Source organism: Sabethes cyaneus, chromosome 2 (assembly GCF_943734655.1).
Source record: "Sabethes cyaneus chromosome 2, idSabCyanKW18_F2, whole genome shotgun sequence".
Lineage (NCBI taxonomy): Eukaryota > Metazoa > Arthropoda > Insecta > Diptera > Culicidae > Sabethes > Sabethes cyaneus.
Window position 1 is genome coordinate 227,352,046 of NC_071354.1, and position 21,572 is coordinate 227,373,617.

Here is a 21,572-nt window from a genome sequence, read left to right on the forward strand (position 1 = left end):
CCTTGGAAATTGGCTTGAAAAATCGAGGGGCAAAAAAAAAATTTGTAGCGTACGAGTTAATTTTTTTTCATAAAATCAATTGTATGTGGGTTCTACAGCCTGAAAAACTCGAAAAATGAGTGTACGAGTTGAGTTAATGCTTCAAGCACGAAACAAAAATGGAAATTCGAACAACGAAATTTCCGAAAATCGGCCGAAAATTTTTTCTTTCGTTTTTGTCTTTTTTTGTAGATTTTTGCATGGAAAATAATAACGTATATTTTAAAAGCAAGAATAGATTTTGTTTTCACGTTCAAACTTTAAATAAAAATGCCGAAAGTTTTTTTTGCTCGATTAAAAAAATCTTTGTTTTTTTTTCGCCCCCCCCCCCCCCTTCAAGTGGCCCAACACCGGAAGGACAAAAACTTTCTAAAATATTTGCAATGGCCTTATTTATTACAAAAAATCCATCTGACTGTTTGTCTTAATGAATAAAACAATTCTGGCTTCTATTGAAAACATTGACTAGTCGCTCTCGAAAAACATGAACTGGAACATTGAAGTCAAATAACTCAAACACTTCATTGAAACGTTGGCACATAATTCTGACAGGTTCATGAGCTCCAAATTGGCGGTTCCGCGTTTCTAGATACAGAAAATTCCTTTGACGTAACTGCCTAACAGGAGCATATATGTTCAACTGCTCCAGTAGCGAAGGACAGTCCACGTGATTGTATAGGAGCTTCGCAACAAAGACAGCTTGGGCAATTCGTCGTCTCAACTTCAAAGACTGAATACCAAGAAGTCGGCAGCGAACTTCGTATGATAGCAGGTTCAGCGAGTCACTCCAAGGCAAATGGCGAAGCGCGTAGCGGATAAATTTCTTCTGCACAGTTTCTATTCTGTTGCACCAGTTGGCATGAAATGGGCACCATACAATAGAATTAGTTTCTAGGATCGATCTCACAAGAGAGCAATAGAGTGATTTAAGGCAGAGAGGATCACGAAATTCATCGGCAATTTTGAAAATAAATCCTAGCTGGCGGTTAACTCTTGAGATGATACTTTCATTGTGGTTCCTGAATGTTAGCTCGTTGTCTAGCAGTACTCCTAGGTCGCACGCTTTCGGTGAAACGAAATTATGTTGCACTTGTCTATACTTAATGTTAGACAGTTTGTTGCACACCAGTTCGCAAAAGCATTCAGGTATTCCTGTAATTCCCCGCAGTCGCTTTGGCACGTGATGACTCTAAAGATTTTTGTATCGTCAGCATAAAGCAATCGACGGAAGCATAAAGCAATCGACCTGCGGAAGCAAAAGCGCGACATCGTTTATGAAAATCGAGAAAAGAAGCGGGCCCAGGTTGCTGCCTTGTAGAACTCCAGATCGATTGGAGAAGCAGTTGGAAACGGTAGATCCTACTTTGACACATAAATTTCATTTCGTTAAGTAAGATCTAAACCAGCAGATGGCGTCCGTAGATACACCCAGTCGCTTCATTTTCCCTAGCAGTATTCCGTGGTCTACACGGTCGAAAGCAGCTTTCAGGTCTAGATAGTTAGCATCGGTTTGCAGGCTAGAGTCTAAGCTTTGCATACAGCGGAAAACAAACTGCATCAAATTTGTAGCTACTGATCTTTTTGGAAAAAATCCATGCTGCTCAGCATCAATGTAGAATTTACAGCAAGCAAACAAAGCGTCATTAATAATTATCTCGAAAAGTTTTGACCTAGCGCACAAGGACGTGATCCCGCGATAATTAGTTATGTCGCGTTTATCGCCTTTTTCATATATTGGAAAAAGATAAGAAAATTTCCATCGGTCAGAGAATTTGCGTTGCTGTATCGACTTATTCAAAAGCTTGGCGATAGGAGAACTAAGTGCAGAACCGCATCGTTTCAATACCGCAGAAGGGATGCCATCTGGTCCAATTGCGTACGAGGTCTTCAGTTTACCCAATGCAGGAATAACGGTATCAGTATTAATCCTCTCTGTCCCAGGGGTGTTTTGGTGGTTTACAGTTTTTGATCATGTAAAAAAGCTATTAATTAACAATTCGTCAAATGCAACTATACACCTTGTAAAACAATGTTTTTATTACGTTACAAAATCAAAATATCCATATTTGAATGCCTCAAAAATTTTATCGGTCGATTTTAGTATCGGAAGTCATGGAGCACCTGTGCTACCATGGGACAGAGAGGGTTAATATGGGGCAGCTCGAATGGGAAAGCGTTACGTAGTGCTACGTTGCTGGCTTCCTCAATTTGTGCGCGAGAAGCGATGGAGTCGTTGAATGTTAATTGCTTGCAGCATTCGAGAATGTATTCATCCCAGCAAGTGCTCAATTTGCGGTTAGAAAATTTGGGAACGCAAACCTCGGACAACGCAGTCGGGTTTGGGTTGTGTCGCTGTGACCAGCAAGCAATTATCGTCCGCGTCGTTCGCCGGAAGTCCAACTAATCGACTCATCGACATTTTTTACTTCATCCGTTTCGCTCATCCAATTCGTGTGTGACGTTCCGGCCACTCAGCGCCAATTTTTATGATAATTCGACCACTTCAGTGCCAATTTGGAAGGACGCAAGGTCCAATTGTAATACTCAGAGGTTATAAGGAACATACATGCAACGGATAGTAATTGGCGCACTGGAAACCACAATCTTCAGGCAATAAAGTGTGAATCGGAGGAACCACCTACATCCGATCATAAGCACACCATTAATAAAATTTGAAATAGACTTTTTAATAGTGAAATAGTGGTTCCAGCGACGTATACAATACAAGAATTCAGTTGGCTCATACCGTCGTCCGAGCAAATTTGTAAAAGAATCGTCTTTACTGAGAAATAGGAATTCACGGCAGTATAGGAGCAAGTGTTCTAGTGTGCTAGTTCTCGTAAAACTTCGGTGCATTTTTTGCACGATAACGTTCTTCAATCGCTTCGTACCATCATACCTCATTGGGATTAGTGGCACTTTCGTGCGGAAGATCGAGTTTTGTCTGTTCCGTGCCTCTGATACCGAAGCCCTGTTGATGTTGAAATAGCCCTCTCTCAACCTTGCTTGCTTCAAGCGATTCCAATAGGGTTTTGAAAAATTCCTCTTAAATTCTTAACATCAATTAATTCATAGAAACATTTCAGATCAATTGATGTAGTGTATCTCTAAAATCCATTGAGAAATGGTTGCATTATAAGCGTGCAAAACGTAACCATTTCTCGTTGCATGTTCATTCCTCGTGCTTCTAAAATGTATCCCAATATAGAAAACAAAAACGTAGTTCTACGTTAAAAGTATCATGCGAAGGAGAACATCGTTTGGCTAGACCTGGTGAGATGAATAGACACAATTTTTTGTCCTCAAACGGAGGTTGAGAAATTGTGGAATTTCAAACGAAGGATCTAATCCAATAACTTTGCGGCCAAAACCAAGAAGCAGCTGATCATTTTTGAATGTCTTCTTCATTCCTTGCAGACTTGGAAAATTTACATTTTTCAGTTTTGAAAGTGGTAAAAAATCAACAAAAAAAAAACAAATCAATAATCATCACTATTAAGATCAAAATATAGAGCATGAACTGCACAACCAATTGGTCAAAAATGGTTTTAAAAATTTACATTTTTCAGTTTTGAAAGACGAAAAAAATCAACAACAAAAAACAAATCAATAATTATCACCATTAAAATAAAAATATAGAGCAAGCATTGCACAACCAAATGCGCAAAAACGGTTTTAATTACCAATCCTTAACCTGACACAGGTGATTCCATTCATACAAACTAAAAAAAAATCTAAAGAAAGCATTTAGGTTTAAGTAGTTAAGAACAGAAGAAAGGAAAGGAGGTGTTAAAAAACAAGAACATATAAAAGTCAGTCATTTAAAATCTTCACCTGACGTTGAAGCTTTCAAAGACTACGTCGCGTAGTGTAGAATAAAAATGATTCCTAAACTTAAACACAGAGAAAAGCTAGATTTGGTGCCAAACTTACCTACTTGTTCTCGGAGCGCGGTGTGACTCGTACCTACGCAAAATGGCAGTTATTGCACCATCATCTCCCGCTGGTTCAAACTTACTAAACTAAATATTAATAAAATTAAACAACTGAAAACCCTCGCGATGAAGGTTACTAAAATCAAATCTAAACGCTAAAGAATAAATTACAATAAAAAAACGACTTCCCTCATACTATCTACAATTGCTCCTTGTGCCGCTGCCTTGTGCCACCGGATGGGTGCACCTCACACTCGCTCGCCGTGCACTCGGAACCGATACAGACAGGTGTAGTTCACATTACCGTGGTTTGACTCGATCCGCAGTTCGACGATGCGGAATGCTCGGCCCTGCAACTCCGGCCGGTTTGGGTTTTCCACCGCAAAGTACTGCAGTGCCGCCCCATTATCCTCGTACACGTAGTTACCCAACAGGATCGGTTCGGGGTCGTTCTCGCTGGCGAGACCCTGCAAAAAAGAAACGGCGAACATCCGGCAAAAAAAAACGAAAAGATTACTTAGATCCGGTCGAAGAAGTTGCGCTGCGTGGGTGTGTGGTATGTGTGACTGGCTGGCTATCTACACTTAGCTAAGCTGCACAGGCATTCATGCATCACTACTTGATCGACGATCGATTCATTGGCATGCGGAATAAAGTGTCTACGGACGGACGGCGGAAACCTACCCAAACGGAGAAATTCATCGGAGCGGAATCAATTTGTCCATTTGGTGCAAGCAGTTTGGAGATATGCTCCAGCGAGAAGCCAGTCACGATTACGTCGCTATTCAGCTGGATGACTGGAAGTAACCAGATAAGAGAAGAGAGAAGGATAAAAACAGGACACAGTGTAAGCGAAATTCTGACAATTTTCGGGATTGGGATGGAATTTTTAATGTTTTTAATAACAAAACGAAAGAATTAACGTAAAATGAAAATAATTCATGGATTATGGAAGCGAAAATTAACCAACTAAAGATAATTTTAGGTTGTTTTTCCTTGCACCGCAAAGTAACTACTTCAGAACTAAAATTTCTAACGTAATGAATGAAAAGAAAAGCAGAACCAACTTACCCAAGTACCCTGGAAATCCGGAAAACGCCCAGCACTGTCCGGGCTGCATGGTCGGCGAAATGACCGTCCGTGGCGTGTTGGTCGGATACCACAGCGGTATACCGAAAATGGAGATCTGCGCGGACGACGATTGATAGTTCTCCGTGCAGCGGGTGGACAAAATTTGTCCACCAGCGGACTCCAGAGCGTAATCGACCAGTCCCGTTTTATCGGCATCGTAGATGCGAAGCGCATCCCGTACAATTCTGCGAACTTCATCTTCTGACATTCCACCACCACCGCCATCGGAGGTCACTCGACCCGCCTTGGCATCAATGTTCAGCTCACTCTTGAAGGTTTGTACCGACGAAAGAACTTCTTTTTGGATTTTTTCACTAATATCCTTCATCAGTACGGCAGCGGAACGTTCCATTTCTTGCTGAATCAGGGTACTGACCCCTTCCTGGTACTCTTTCAGACGACTCTCCAGGTAATCTTTGGCTACAAACAGATTGCTGATCCACGTTTTTAAATCCTCATCGGTTACATCGTCATGCACATTCATCCCCAATATAGTAACAATGTTCTTCTTGATGATGGCATTCAAACCGGCAAATTGCTCTTGCTGCGCAGCAGCCAAACGCTCATCAATACTGGCCAATAGCTTAACGTACCTCTCATCGTTCTCTATTCGATAGCTGTTCACTTGTTCGGCCAGCCGATCTTGATTGTCACGTAACGATTGCAGGTTATCTTCCAGCATCAAACTGCTTGCAGCCAATTTCTCCGTGAAGTGGGCTTTAATTTCTGCGATTTCATTCTTCAAATTTTCCACCAAAACCGCCTCATTTTCTTTTCCGTTTTTAGCGAACCCTTTTGTCTGTTGTAGAATCCTAGCATCAATCAGTTCAACCAGTTTAGTAGAAGACAAAATCTTCAACAGAACATCCTCCAACTGCTGGTCACTGAGAATAAAATTATTATTTGTGACACTAATTTCCTGCTTGATTAGCCGTTGAATTTCAACCAAAGTATCTTTTGAAATTTCGACACCCTCCCGCTTGATTCGCTCACTACCATCCGTTGATTTACTACCGAAAACATGTGGATAGCTGGTCAACAATTCATTTTTAACTTTTTCGGCAACTCGTTCAACATCTTCAGCACTCAACTGATAGTTGTAGTCCTTCAAGCTTTGTTGAACCACATTAGCCAGGTGAATAGTCACGTCCGGATGAAGGGGTTGTTGTTTCGCACTCGCTTCCTGCTGCGCCTGCAATGCCGCCTTTCTTTCGAACTTCTCCGCTAACAGACTCTCAATGTAGGAATCAATGTGCTGCATCAGGCTCTCGTATTCCTCTGGACTGAGCGCGGTTTGTAGATTGGAGCGCAGCTTCTCGTACTGTGGTCCCGGTTCGTCGTTCGAGGACGTTCGCCAAAAGTATAAACTAAACGACGGAAGAAGCGTTTGCCAGCTGAAACCGCCAGTTTCCCGCCAGTCCAGTTTCTGGAAGAGGTTGGTTTTCAGCGTGTCAAAATCGTCAGCCGTCAGGGATGGTACTATTTTTGACAGAGAGGAAAGCGCAATGGTGGCACGTTTCGAAGCCGGCAGCACGATTGTCTGGTCTTCGTCTGCTAGAAGGTAAGCTGGAAGGAGAAATTGGAACGTTAAAATGATTGTGAAAAATTATATCTCATTTTTGCCATTGCAGGCTAAGCTGAGTTAGTTTAAGACATACTAGGTCGTATGAATAAAACAGTTTGCTTTACTTCTCCCATACGATTTGCACTGGAAAAGCGGCGTAAATACTAAAGATATAACTTTCTTCAGCAATATTGTAGATAGCTACTAGCTCTACAAATGCTCCATACACTACTTTTGCGAATTCTGCTTGTCTGAGGTGCAGTAATCAAAAAAGCAAAGTCGAAGCGGAAAGAGCATGCCAAAGCTGACCCCACCTATTAATATCGACCGAACGAGAAGTTTAATCTAAGGTGACATTCTAACCAGGACTAAGCGTTGTAAGCCTAAAGACTTAAAGAAAAAAGAAATTTTGCCTTTCGTCAGTACTTCAGATCAGCCATTTTTTGACCAGTTTAATATTGTTGTTGGTATGCTGTCTCATTCAAACCTCACTTAACTTGTTTGACATGTTCTAGTACTCTTTTGATAACTACCGATGACACGTAAGAATTCTACGCACACCAACTGACCAATGAAATGGACCTAAGACTTATCGACTTTTCCGCCTCGAATACCATGGCCGTACGTAGTACCTGCTTCCACCATAGACTCCTACACAAGTACACATGGAGGGGGCACCAAATCAGACAGAATCTCAAATCGAGCACGTTTTGATCGACAGTCTGCACTTCTCAGACATTATCGATGTCAGATCCTATCGAAGCGCTAACGTTGACTCGGACCACTACCTTGTGATGGATAAGATGCGCCCAAAGCTCTCAGTTGTGAACCACATTCGGTACCGATGCAAGCCTCGGTTAAATCTCGCGCGGCTAAAGCAACCGGACGTCGCCACAAACTATGGCCGGGAGGACTGTTGGAACCCCATCAAAACAGCCATTAGCAGTGTAGCTCCATTAGACATGTGACACGGAATATCAACGGAACGATTGGTTTGACGATCAATGTAGGAAGGTGATGGATGAAAAGAACGCTGCGCAGGGAGCCAAGATGTGCCAGAACGTGGAAAGACACAAACAGAAGAAGGTGCAGCGACACCAAGTCTTCCAGGAGAAACAGCGGTACCTGGAAGAGCAGGAATATGCAGAATTGGAGCAGCTGCATCGTTCTCAGAAAACGCAAAAGTTCTACTTGAAACTAAACGGATCCTGCAAAGGTTTTGTGCCGCGGGCCGGAATGTTCCGGGATAAGAATGGCGGTATTTTGACGGACAATTGTGAGGTGACCGAAAGGTGGAAGCAGCACCTCGATGAACACGTGAATGGAGCTTATTAAAATGGAACCAGAAAAGCTGGCCGATTAAGTGCACCGGTTAATTGTTAGAATTTGGGATACGGAACAGCTACCGGAGAAGTGGAAAGATGGGGTGATCCGCCCGATCTAAAAAAAGGCGACAATTTGAACTGAGAGAACTATCGAGCGATCACCGTTCTCAATGCCACCTATAAAGTGCTGTCCCAAACAGGGCCCGACAACGTCACCTTCAATTGCATAGCGTCACTCAACAATGAAGTAGTGAAGCTTCGGTTTCAACAGAAGCAGCACCGCTTCAGTTTCAAACTGGCTTCAGTCAGCGTCAGCGAAACGGGTTTTACTTCGTCAGGATGTTCTGCTATCCATGTAAATAACTCCTCTTGATTGAACCATTACGGAATATTCTCAATGTGAATTTGCGATAAAGTTTCCAGATGAAACTATATATCTACACCTACAGCAGCTTGTCGATGAAGGTAAACTGAGCGAACTTCTTCTACTGTCCTGCACTCACGTTGCTCTTGTTGTGGCCAAAAACTAGAAGCCCAGTAAACCATTTGGTTTGTATATCTCGATTGCAGCTGAGGTATACGAAATCATATCTGAACGAAAAAGTTATATTTCACGCCATATAAGAGCATATATGTACCAAAGTGGAGGCGATATACGTGCGAAAATTTTGACAACTATTTGTAATTCTATTTTGCGCAGTTTTTATAACACACAACTAAATACTCCTGAATATATGATATAGATATAATCAAATATTGCAATTGTCTATCCTGCTTTATAATTCACAGTCATGAATTGTATATGAAGTTGTTATTGTTCACTTCGATTTGACATACTCTAATTATTATACAACTCCAATATGAAGTTGACATAAAAACGATTCAATGTGAACTTTCTATTACGATTTTGTGTTATCTGGGAGGTTGATACAGAAAGATTGGCACATAGAACCAGCGACTGTTGGAGTTGATGCATGTTGTAAGTTCAAGAATTTCTGGCACCATAAACGTAATAAACTGTTGGTATCTTCTTTGGTCCGATCGCAACCAAGAACGCACTGTGAAATTCGGAGTTTTATGGAGTCGCCCCAAGATCTACTGTCCTTAGCTCAGGGAATGGACATGGGTTTTAGTGATGCGACTTTTGTCTTCACTAATACAAGAACGCACCGAATCGCCTCAGAGGGCATAGTACGTTTTCAATTCAAAAAAATCGATTTTTTTTATTGTTTTTATCAAAAGATTAACATTTTGAGCATATGTGTTTGAAACCGTTTGGACGATTTCCAAAAAAAATGACAAAGTTACGGCTATTTGTACCGCATATATCTCGGGCGATTACACAGCGAATAAAAACTTCAACGCCGTTTTTCACGAAACCAGGTTTTCAAAGTCGGTACCATAAATAACTCAAGAACGGCTCAAGCAATTCTCTTGGTTCTTTTTTTGTTTAAAAGCTTATAAAATTATTTAGTCTTTGATTTGATTTGATTTATTTGATGTATAGGCTTTGCCCGTTATCACACTTATAGATGTACATATAGATTCTAATAAGTAATTAATACATAAAAATTTTACACATGATTATTAAAATACTGTTTGAGATTATGTTTAAGCTGACCACTTGACATTTCAATGGAAATTACGGATTGAAGATCGTTATAAATAGCCATCATTCGACACATGGGCTCATTCCGGGCATAATTCTGCAATCTGTTCGATAAATGTTCGAACGGCCTAATTCTTCTTAAGCTGGTTCTGCCTTCATATCTAGTCACCTGGCTGAACAAGTGTGGTGCGCTGTATTTCTCCGAAATAACATCTTTTAGAAACAGAACATCAATTAAAATCCTGCGGTCATTCAAGCTGTTGATTGCTACTAGCAAACAAAAAGATCGGTAGTCAGGCATTTCATCTCTCCAACCAAGATTGCGCAAAGCATATCGCATCAACTTTTTTCTGCACACGCTCGATCCGGTTAACGTATATGTTATAGAATGGACGCCATACCACGCTTGTATACTCAATTGTGGTGCGGACCAAACCAGTGTAGATAGCAATTATTGTGTACGGGTCATCTAATTCACGGCTAAATCGTTTGACCATTCCGAATAATGAATTTGCTTTCGTTACTATCTTCTCGATGTGCTTGCCGAAGTTCAATTCACTGTCCATTTCAACGCCTAAATCACAATGGCAAGTTTTCCTTGGGACTAAATCATCACATAGGCGGTATCCATATTCGATTTTACGCGATTTGCGACTAAAAGAGACCACCTTGCATTTGGAAACGTCTACTTTTAGTTCAAACAATTTGCAAAAGTCCAGAAAACGATTCAAGTTGTCTTGAAGAGTCGCACAATCCTTCGGGGAACGTGCAGGAGTAAACATTTTTACGTCATCAACATAGATTAACACGAAAACATCGTTTAGCATATCGGGTAACTCATTCATGACGATAACAAACAGCAGAGGGCCCAAATGACTACCTAGAGGTACTCCTGAGCGCGTATTGAACAGTTCAGAATTTGTATTGTGTAGTCTAACATATTGTAAGCGGTTGGTCAGGTACGAAGTTATCCATTTTAAGCAGACACCATTGAATCCATGCTTCCGGAGAACTGCGGCCATTGCCCCTATGTTGACTACATCAAACGCTTTGGACATATCTGTATACACAGTATCGACTTGGAAGCCATTTGACCCATCCTTTTTTCGATATTTATGTATTTTTTAAAAATGTTTCAAGTCAATTTTTCGACTAAAAAATATTTTTTTTGTTTGAATGTCCACCATTTTGTTATGCATTCGAATTAAAAAAAAGGATGGGTCAAAGACAAGATAATTTAATATAATTTCACGCCGTTATAAAATTTTTCATGTCAGATAAGCCCCCTAGCGTCAATATATGGTACCGGAACTCGTTTTTTTCGAATGATCATGTTGAAGAAGCAGTAGGGGCGGGGGAAGATGTTCCCATTTGTAGACAAAATTGTAAATATTAGTACAAAATGCAATGTTTAGAATGCAAATAACCCCAATGGATTCGTCTTTCGCGTTATCGAGAAAAAAATATTTGAAATAAGGCAAAAAATAAGCTGTAAAAGTTACTATGCGCCCTTAATTCTCGACGATTCTGAGGCGCTGCAAGAGCCTCCCCACCAAAGTGTGTAACTCAATTGAACTGTCAAGAAAGTAGCAGCTAGGTATTTGTATGTGCTCCAGTTGCTACAAGTTTGTCCGTCGCTGCCAGACATCCGACAGATCTTGCAGAAATGTTGGGAGTACAACGTGCTTATGCATCGTTTCTCTGTTGATTTCAAAGCAGCATACGATACAGTCGATCGGGACCAGTTTTCCGGATAAACTGACGCGACTGATCAGTCACATTGGATCGAGTGATGTATTTCATGTGTATTTTCGGGACACTCTCGAGCCCCTTTGAGACGTGGCGAAGGTTGAGACAAGGTAGCGGCTTATATGCTCTTATGGGGGTGATCCGACGAGCTAGCATCGAAACGACAACTCCTAGGCTTTACGGATCACTTTCATAGCATAGCCGCAAACTTTGCGACGGCGGAAGCAATCTACGCCAGACTGAAAACGACAATTGACAACTATTGCATTGACAACTGCCTGCTTGCTTTGTTCACACTGCCGCAGCTTAGTGACCAGATCGTTGTACATTGTGTTGAACGTTCCACATTAACGCTGCAGGTTTACTGTTTTTTCTTCCCCCAGTATCTTTATGTGTAACATCTCCGCGGTTTCTCTGCTCTCCTGGTTTTCGACTCTTTCTAGTATGCGTGTATTATCAAAGTCGAAAATGTGTCCGCTCTGGATAGTGTGCTGTGCTAGTCCGGATTTCGCTTCCTTCTTCTTTGCGTCGTTCTTATGTTCAGTTATTCTCGTCTCCAACCGTCTTCCCGTTTGTCCAACGTTCACTTTGCCGTCATCTGTACCACATGGTATAGAGTACGCTACATTTTTCTGTTTGCTTGGTCGGATCGGTTCTTTCAGCTTACTAAATACACGATGCTTGATCTTATCTAGTGGTTTGAAAGCTAGCTCTACATTATGTTTCCTTAGGATTTTATGCAGTTTCTCAATCAGACCCGGTATATACGCAGAAGAAGCAAAGTTAATGTTTTCTTCTGTTTGCTTAGTGTTTTCGAGCGTGTTATAAAACTTGTAAACTCTAGCTTTTAATATTTTTCGAACAAACCACTCGGGATCATGGTTAATTTTTAATGTTTTTTACAGTTTTAATGGCATGTGGCCGATTTTTTGGATCCGATAGTTTAATTGCTCGATCGATTAGCGCTATTGCCGTATTGCATTTGTGTGCGTACGGCCTTCGCGAATGGAAGTCGAGATATTTGCCATCGACTTGTTTCGGGTTTCGGCAACCATGATTTTTCTAGCTTACCGTTGTTTCTAGTCAGCACTTAGCATCATGTCCAGGAATGTTATGCTTTTATTCACCTCGATTTCTACGGTGAATTGCAGCCTGTTGTAAAAACCATTCAACGTCGCCAGTATTTCGTTGATTTGTTCTTCAGTAGCCACACAGAAGCAGTCGTCCACGTACCGGCGGTATGTTGTTAGATTGATGTTTTTCTTCTCTAATTCAGCTATGCAGTGTTGTTCTAGTTTGCAGGTTTGCAATTACAGGTGATAAACATTGTGAGTATGTAGTACATTGGTAGACGAAGAAGGTTGAATCTAATACGAGCCTGATTGCTGCTATGAAGCTGCCTTGTTGGTATGTTTCCAAATTTCGCTCCGTCTTTCTTTGATACAAATGATTGCATCTTCGATTGGAATGTTTGTGTATAGCGACGTTACGTCCAGCGAAAAGAGTACGCACCTTCAACAATCTGCGTCCTTGTGATTGCCTCTGCAAACTCGAAACTATTTCGTGCGTGAAGTGGTTTTTCCAACGATTGTTCCTAGGATTTCTGCCAAAAATCGTGCCAAGTTGTACGTAACTGATCCGATTGTTGATACCACTGGTCGCATAGGTCTGTTTATCTATCTATGCTGCGGACGCAGCATTAGCAATGTGCTAAGAAAATAGACTGACGAAAATGTAAGCTTTTTATTTGTTTTTTGTAATTTGAATTTGTGAAAAGAAAACTGTGTTTTAAAATTTCTATGAATTAGTTTTGATAAAAAAAATAAAACATTTTAGGCGCCTGATAGGTGAAGCATAGCAGCCAGAAACGTTACGCAGATCGAGAAAGGGCTTTATTTCACCGAAAAACATCAATGAAACATATTATCGAGTGTAAGTTATGTCAATGGCCAAAATATTTAAGAAACTATAACACAATTAGTAGCTTTTCTCTATCCTTCTCTAGTAATTCGTTCTATTTCCAAAATAGATGCAACCTTCTACTGAAACCACCTATCAACTCCACGTCCACACTTCGAATTTAATTAGAGAAGAATAGAGAACAACGTACCGGAAACTTAACGACTAACGAGCAATGCTTACCTGCCGTTTTGGGTGGGCTATATTCTCAAAAGCACCCTAATCAAAGGGAATGAAACACGGTCGAAAAAACTACGGTCTCTGTTTACTCGCATTATCTTACGATTTATTTCTATTATTATTGGACAGATACAACTCATTGATCGATATATTATTTTTTGTTTTTTGGGACGTAAAAATTCACGTTCCAAACTATCAGACACAACTGCTTTCGAGAGATTGCGTAACTAACTAAACTGCTGAACATGAACAAAAATACACTACATTAAAATGGTGAGTTCAAACAAATTTTCGCTTTGTTTTGTTACGAAGGAAAAATACTAAAGCCTATAGAATCGACGTTTCAAGTAGTAGTTCTCTATCCTTCTCAATGGATGGCTGTTGAAATATATTGTGTGTGATGATAATAATTATTAATAATAATAGTAATATTATGATGCATTCTCTTCTTTTTTTTGTCACTGGTCGTTAGAGAGACTCCATTGGATGATTGCGATTGTGGACGATAAATGCTCTGTCATTTATACTGTTTTATGGTTGGCATGGATTGGAAAAAAAAGTACGGGAGGATATGGTTTTTTCGAAGGATGGCACTTGAAAGCTGTTAAATCTAAACAATGCAGGTGTTAAGATAAGAATAAAAGCAATCCGCGAAAATCTCGTGATTGAGAAGAAAAAAACTTCTCGCTACTAGAAAAGGTTGTTTACGTTTTCCTGCCAAACTTCTCGGATTGCACCGACGGCATTTCCGGAAATCAATTTCAAAGCATCGAAATAATGCTCGGTAAACTGGCGGACATCGGTCCACTTTTCGAGGGCATACAGCTTAGCGGCTTCGGTGTCGGGAAGCTCGGGTAGTTTAAAATTGTAATTAAGTAGGGGATTGGAAAGATGTTCGCGTAGCGAATTCAGGGGAGTAGGATCAAGGAAAATATAAGTTCCTGTTCGATGGAGAATAAATAGAAATTAGGCACATTCCGGTGACTATGCTGCTAATAGGGTTTACTTACCGCCAAACAACAGGAACGGTAGCAGAGCCAGAAGCAGGAGCAAAAATTTACGCTTGCGGCGACCCTGCTGTACGTCGCTGGCCGATGTTTGGAGCAGCCATGCGTCCAGGAACAATACGGATGAGATCAGCAAATATACTTTTTTGAAGATGCTCGTAGTAACTGATGCGAACATCGAGTAAGCCTTAGCGAAGAAGCCTAAAATTGAAAGTTAAGCTATTGATTTGAACTCTAATTAATGTAAGGGATAACGTACCTCTCTCATCCTCTATTCTAGTGTAATACATATTGTGTTCCGAACGATTGAACACCCGTGAAACGGTGTGCGAACTGTTGTAGAAAAAGTTCACAATCGACAGGAAAAAGCGACTCACGATCGAACGGTGTTCCTCGACCACCAACTTTCCCTGGCTGGTTCTGAAGCTCTTCGAGCGGGAAATTTGAGACAGATCTTCCTCGCCCGAATCGTAAGGATCCGCGCGGGCAAAACTGCCACCGGCCGTTCCTCCACTGGAATACTTTGCCGAAGCGTAACGCTGGCGGATGTACGATTCTTGGGTGGGATTTCGCTGGATCATAACGCTGATCCGCTCGGCATGTTTACTCAACCCCGGACGGGACATGTTCGGCATGGCCACCACACCGGGGGCGATTTCTCTCCGATGCGGAGACAGCTCCGAGTAGGTGTAGTCAGTTTTAGGGAATTTGTTCCAGTACTCCCCGGCATCTTTGTACTCTTTATAGGCGGCGTGGCTTTTGAGGTCCTCCGGTGTCAGAGTTGCTTTTTTCTGGGATTTGGAGGACGCCTTCGGCGTACTGGTACGCAGAATGGCCGTCTGAGTGTCCTCTAGCACGCGATTGATCTCATTTTGGCGTACTTCCTTCTTGGTGGGCGATGCTGGCTTTGTAGTTGGGTTTGTTTTGGTCGTACTGGAAGATGTGGTCGTAGTGGTTGTTGTGATGATGATCGATTTCTCCTTCAGGTTGCTATTGCTGCTGCTGGTGTTCGCAGACGATCGCTTGGAAGCGGGTTTTTCCGGGGAAGCGCCATCCGAGGAGTAGTCCGATGTGATGCTACGAACTTGACGCACAGTTTGTGCTCCTCCCGTTGATTCTACGGTAGATTTTTGCGATAAACTTAATTCCTCCTGAATTGTGCTGCAAAGAATACATAACCTAAATTCAATCGATTCATTTGCTGTGCAAGAAGCTACTTACGTAACGGTGGGTGCCTTTTTAGTCTTTCTGTCGTTGGCTTTAGAATTCGACTCTCCGTTTACATCTCTTTCGGAGCTAACACGAAGAACAAGGCCTGGAGTTTGAGAACGGGAACGGGTCTGAATCTTTCCTTCGTCGTTTGGCTGATCCATGTCGTTAAAATCACTGCTCAAAATGTTACCGAATTAACTTTTACTGTGAGCTAACACATTTGTAATTGTTTCCTGTATGGGCGAAATTTATTAAAATGTATTTATTATTAAATAGAGAATGTAGCTTTTGACTTATTTTTTATAACAACTTTTGTATATTTCAATACTTTATTGAAATCAAAATGTTTGTTTAAAATTTATTGCTAACGTAACAGCCTACTTCGACCGTGTCTAGAGATAAGATTTCAGACAGGCAGACAAGAGACGGACAAACTGCCATTGTTTCTGTACTTAACCTTTACAAATAGGCTGAGTAATGCAAAATTTATACACTGCCAAAAAGCGGAAATAAGTGGTACGTACTTGCGCAGTACAGCAACATAATCTTTAGCTCTTGAAAGTAAAACTATTAGCTCAACTAAAACATCATTTTTATTATGCACCCTCTTTATCTATCTGTTCAAATTAACACCGTACCTGTCCTTCGCTAGTTCACGCTTAAGCAAATAACAAAAAATAAACGAATGATCTAAAAACCCTAAAACATACGAAGGCACAAGGCAGAGGAGCAAACACCGCGCACTTCATGCGAACAGGTGCAATACGAAGGCAGGATTTTATGCTTCTATGTCACTCCCACACTGAACACTGAAGCGTTGTAAGGTACTGTTTACATGTACTTACGTGTGTATGTTTGTTTACATTTGATTTATTACATACACCACTCGTTATGACTTGTAAGTTAGAAATCTACGCTGCCGTAGTCTTGGAAGATTAGTCACAGCGTTCTAGTAAATAATGTAATTAATATCGTCAGCACACAAGATCGAGCGATATTTATTACTAACTCGATCATCGCCTAGTAGGCTATGTACTGCCATCACCATGAGACAATTCTGTCTCATTCTAAGTCAATCACACGGCGATGTCTCCCACAAGGCTTCTCCAGTGACAACCGCAGCATGAATTTACCACCAAATCGTAATAGTGTGCAAAACATCCGCAGTTTCAAGGCAAAATGCAAATTTTTCTTCGAACTCAGACAGCGTTGGTAGGCAATCAGTTGGCGACCTCACTCAGCGCATATCGCTCTTTTTTTTTTGTTTATGAATAAGAGCACACGTCATCGATAGCTCGTCGACGGACCAGCTCAGCAGCAAGTCGTCGTTAACGGACGATTTGTGAATATTTCAAAGCGAGAAACTGCTGAGCAAAAGATAAGACATCGAACAAACCGATAACTCCGGGCTGCACCTTCCAACTTAATACCAAACCAGAGAGGCAAACGAAAAAACACTTGTCTGGGGACTAGCTAACTTAATGGAAACTTCTAATAAAACTCTAGTGCCTGATCTGAATTTGAATGCAAGCTTTACCTAAACTTATCGCTTTCCAATCGTATATTTATGTTAATTATGATGCATCATCCCGACGGTCTGTTCAGAGCACGTTCCCCTACCAAATAATAATTGTAAAATTATGTTACCAAGACGGGAAACAAACGCACCACTCAACTCAAGTCGTGCGGGGATTTAAAAATAAACTGCCGCGCATGAAGCGAGAAACACTCTCTCTTGCGAACTCTAGACAGACCAATCGATAGAACAATGACCAATAGAAGCTGGAATGATAAACCGAAAAGGACATCTTTTGTTGCTTCAGTCATTTAAAATTTAAATTGCGAGAATTTTTTCTTTAAATCCCACAAGCCAAACAAAAAACACAAATTCCACAGCCCCAACCAAAAACCCCCTGAGTGAGGCCCTGACCGCACAACGCACAACAGTTTACTGCTTCTTCGTCTTCTCCCTCCCAACTCGCATCAAGAGAAGGCGAAATCAAACTTTTCAAAGCCAATTTACCTGCCCAAATCGAACACTTCCTCCCGGAAAAACACCACAACTGTCTTCCACTGGTACCGGGGCAGCTTTTCCAGCACTTTTCTGCCAGTTTCCGGCGGCTTTTCACCGCTTTTTGAGCGATTTTTTCACAAACGACGCGGAAAAACACTTCTACCACATCCGAACAGAGAGAGCACAGTGAAATGAAATGACAAGATGAAAAAGAAGGAAAACCACGGGAATGACACTTCCAATACCAACCTATACAAAAAAAACGTAGCCAACATAGAGCGGGCCCAAGCTGACAGCTTCATAGATGGGCTCAAGCTGACAACCGAGTCGGATGTATAAATTGTTAAATTTTGTTAGTTTTAGTTCGATTTTAGTCAAGATTTTAGCATCACATAGCCAATTTCAGGCAGACAATTAATGCGAAATACATGAAACTGTGAAAATGGTTAGATAAATTCGTTTTGTAAAATCGCTTTGCGTTTGCCGCCTTTTTCATGTGAGCAACGAAAATGTGACGTCATATCAGCCCCCTGAGGAAAACCTGCTGCTGCCGAAAGTTCGTTATATGCTCTTCTTTTCCCTCTTTTCATCGTCATTTTCTCGCTTTCGCTGCCGTACGGGATGACGTCATATTCTATGACTATGCACGTTCGTACAGTGGCTTATAGTCTGAGTCGTTTTCACTCAATTCTCAGGCTGTGAATCATTTGATAAAAATTTTTAAGTTATGATAAAACTTTGACGGTTTGATATTGCGCTCTTCACACTCAATTGGACTGCACAGTTATTAAGTGCAACCTTCAAAACTGTGATGAAAAGTGTGCTACTGATAATATCGCTAGTAATCTTATATCGATAATACCATCAAACTTTATCGTCATGGAAGAATATCGAAAATTGGAGGGTTTAAAGTGAAATCTTCTTCTTGATTTGTTATTATTTTAACATTTTTGTTCTATTTCTTACGTATTTTTGCTTATATTGCCGTATTATCGTTATTAATTATTAACGGTAACAAAACTTTATCAATAATCGTTATAGATTTTGACCGACATTTCCCATCATTACAACTCTCCCATCTGAGCTGACATTTGATTTAGCAGTGGCGCCAGTACCAGTTGTAGGGAAAGCAAATAGTATTTAATTTTTCATTTATTTCATATATGCTGCATATTTATTCAAGTTATGAATTATGCGTGGAATTATGTATTTAGAAATTATTTTTATACAGCCTGAATTCGTTAATTGGGCCACGACTGCACTCCAGCTGATTCGCTAATTGGGCCGACTGACAGTTGTTAGAAATTTCTAAACTCGAAAATTCCATACAATTTTGACATTCAAGTTGTCACATAGCCCAATTAGCGAACGCCCAATTAACGAACCGCCCAATTAACGAACCACCAATTAACGAAACTGTTAACGATTAACGAAATTAACTGCTGTATTATTCTTTGCGTCGATAACAACTCTACGTAAGCATTAGAATTTAAATAGAAATCAACCAAGATTCATGGTTTTTTCCCACGAAATTTTGGCAACTTTTCTCACCTACAAAATGTGTGACTGGACAAGTGTGTTCAAAATCCAACTTTCAATGCAAAGAGCAATAACTATTTGATCAAATTCAGGTCGGAATACCCAGGTAACCGCTAAGCACTGAATTAAGCTTGAAAGCTGCTCTATATTTGCAAGTTACATGCTGCCAGATATAATTCAGCATTGTCAAAGCATAGCAGCTTTAAAATGGCATTCTCAATGCTAAATTAAAATTTACTTGAAGCACTATGAAAAGCTGATTAGATGCTCTAAGCAAGCTTTATTGCCGTTACCGGCATCAAAAGAGATTTTGAACACTGCTCACACTTGCAGGAAATCTCCTTGCGAACGTACGTGTGATAACAGAAAAAAATGCTTCCCTCCCTTTTTATCTTACGTGCATTTACGTGGAAATCAGATAGATGTTATTGTATTTTCCAATAATGTTCAACTGAAAGTCACGTAACTCCCTATAGAGAAATTTATGTGATTTTTCACGTGGAAAGAACGTGTGGATTACTTTGCGTGTACGTAAATCTCTTTGTAGTGATAGTAGCATGTATTCATGCTTGTAATCATTCGATTCTTCATGTATACATGCTATATGCAACATATATACATGCTACACTGAGAAAACTTTTCGTATAGTTTCTATGTGTCCCACATATAGATTTTTGCAATGTGCCCAGTAAATGATCTTTATGTGCCAAACAGTTATCATTTATGTGCAAGCGAAAAATTAGCACATACCAAGGGGTCGGACACTCAGCACATTGTGCCGAGGCACTCCAGAGATATCAAAAGCGGCACACCTCTAAAGCCCTATAAAAATAACATTTATATGGCTTTACACACCTCCGGTTCAATGTTACAGATGAAATGGGACCACTGCCAGTTGTCAAAATCATCTCGCACGGTTGCCAGATCTATCAGATTAGAACGAATTTAACAAATCTTGCAGTTCGGCACTTTCGGTACAGCATCGGCACAGTTCAACTTGTTTCAAGTCGCCTAACATAAAAACGGCTGTGCTGAGTGACCGACCCCTTGGCACATACTATTCATATTCATATAATTTTTATGCGTATAATTGCACATACTATTCATACGCGTATAATTTTTATGTGTATTTCTGGAAGGATCGTGTTTATATGCGGCTCATGATAATCATATGGATTTTCATATGGAAATTTACTATTAGTTATGTGCAGAATATTTTGAGTGTACATGGGTTGTATGTAACATTTATCAAAGTAGTAACATTGCATAGGTTCAATTCTCAAAAGATTGTGCATTTGAAAACAATTTAACAAAATCAAGAACACAAACTATTGCTCAACACAAACGTTGAAGAGATTTTACCAATTCAATCCTATTTTATCAACAGCACATATTTTCAATACACTTCTAATGAAACGGTAAGCATGCGTATTCACGGGAAACTAGCAGTCATTGACTTTTCGTTGGAAAGCCCAATTTCGGAAGCAACTTTTCGGCCCAAAAGCGAGATTGTGTTTATAAAAATGTATATACTGCATTCTTCTTGCCAATCTGTACACAGCGAATATATTTGCATAAACCGTATTTTGTTTCAAACAAAAAAACTGCTTTTGAAATTGGCAGAATCGATGATGACTAATTTCACCTTCATAGAGAGTCGTATTATGATCGAACACTACAGCTGTAGCACATTTTTCCAACACAGATATCAAATTCGCCGAGGTTTAATCGTCTCGCAGTAAAGAATTTGCGATCTGTTGGGACAACGAACTTGTGTCATTTTTTCTGGCACACTTTCCTAACACAGACATCAAATTGGACTAGGTTAAATCGCGTTCGTAAGAAATCTGTTGGCACGAGGGGGCTTTGTCACTCTTTCTGGCGTACTTCCCAAGCAAGGACATCAAGATGGTCTAGGTTTAACCGCGGTGTTAAAAAATCTTGTTGAAATGAGGAAACTTGGTCACTTGTTTTGGCTTACTTCCCAAGCACAGATATCAAATTGGTATAGGTTTAGATCATCGCAAAGAATCTTCCAACCAATCACGAGGCGAGAATTCTGGTAAAACATAGGTTCATTATGTTCTATTTTTCAATAGTTCAACATCAAGAATCCATAGTTTTCTTTATTTGGGTCAATTCTTAGAAGATTTTCCGATCGATTGGTGTAAGAATATTGAAAATCGATAGGAAAACCGCTGAGCTATTAGCGCTCAAAACCTTTCATTTTTCGTGACGCACGCATTTTTCGATTTTTTGGAATGACACCCTATCTGAAAACTTGCCGTAAGACGTAGTCCTACGTCAAA

The 21,572-nt window shown here is 40.5% G+C and overlaps 1 protein-coding gene across 1 annotated transcript; it reads right to left on the reverse strand.

Moving 5' to 3' along the window:
* Positions 1–394: 394 nt before the first annotated feature.
* Positions 395–17,899, reverse strand: LOC128734762 (klaroid protein). Its single transcript, XM_053829100.1, has 7 exons — positions 17,734–17,899; positions 15,720–15,943; positions 14,758–15,659; positions 14,502–14,699; positions 5,046–6,671; positions 4,659–4,771; positions 395–4,441 (listed from the first exon to the last, which is right to left on the reverse strand). Exons 2-7 carry the CDS (start codon positions 15,869–15,871, stop codon positions 4,223–4,225), a joined length of 3,210 nt encoding a protein of 1,069 aa, XP_053685075.1. The 5' UTR covers positions 15,872–15,943; positions 17,734–17,899; the 3' UTR covers positions 395–4,222.
* Positions 17,900–21,572: the final 3,673 nt, after the last annotated feature.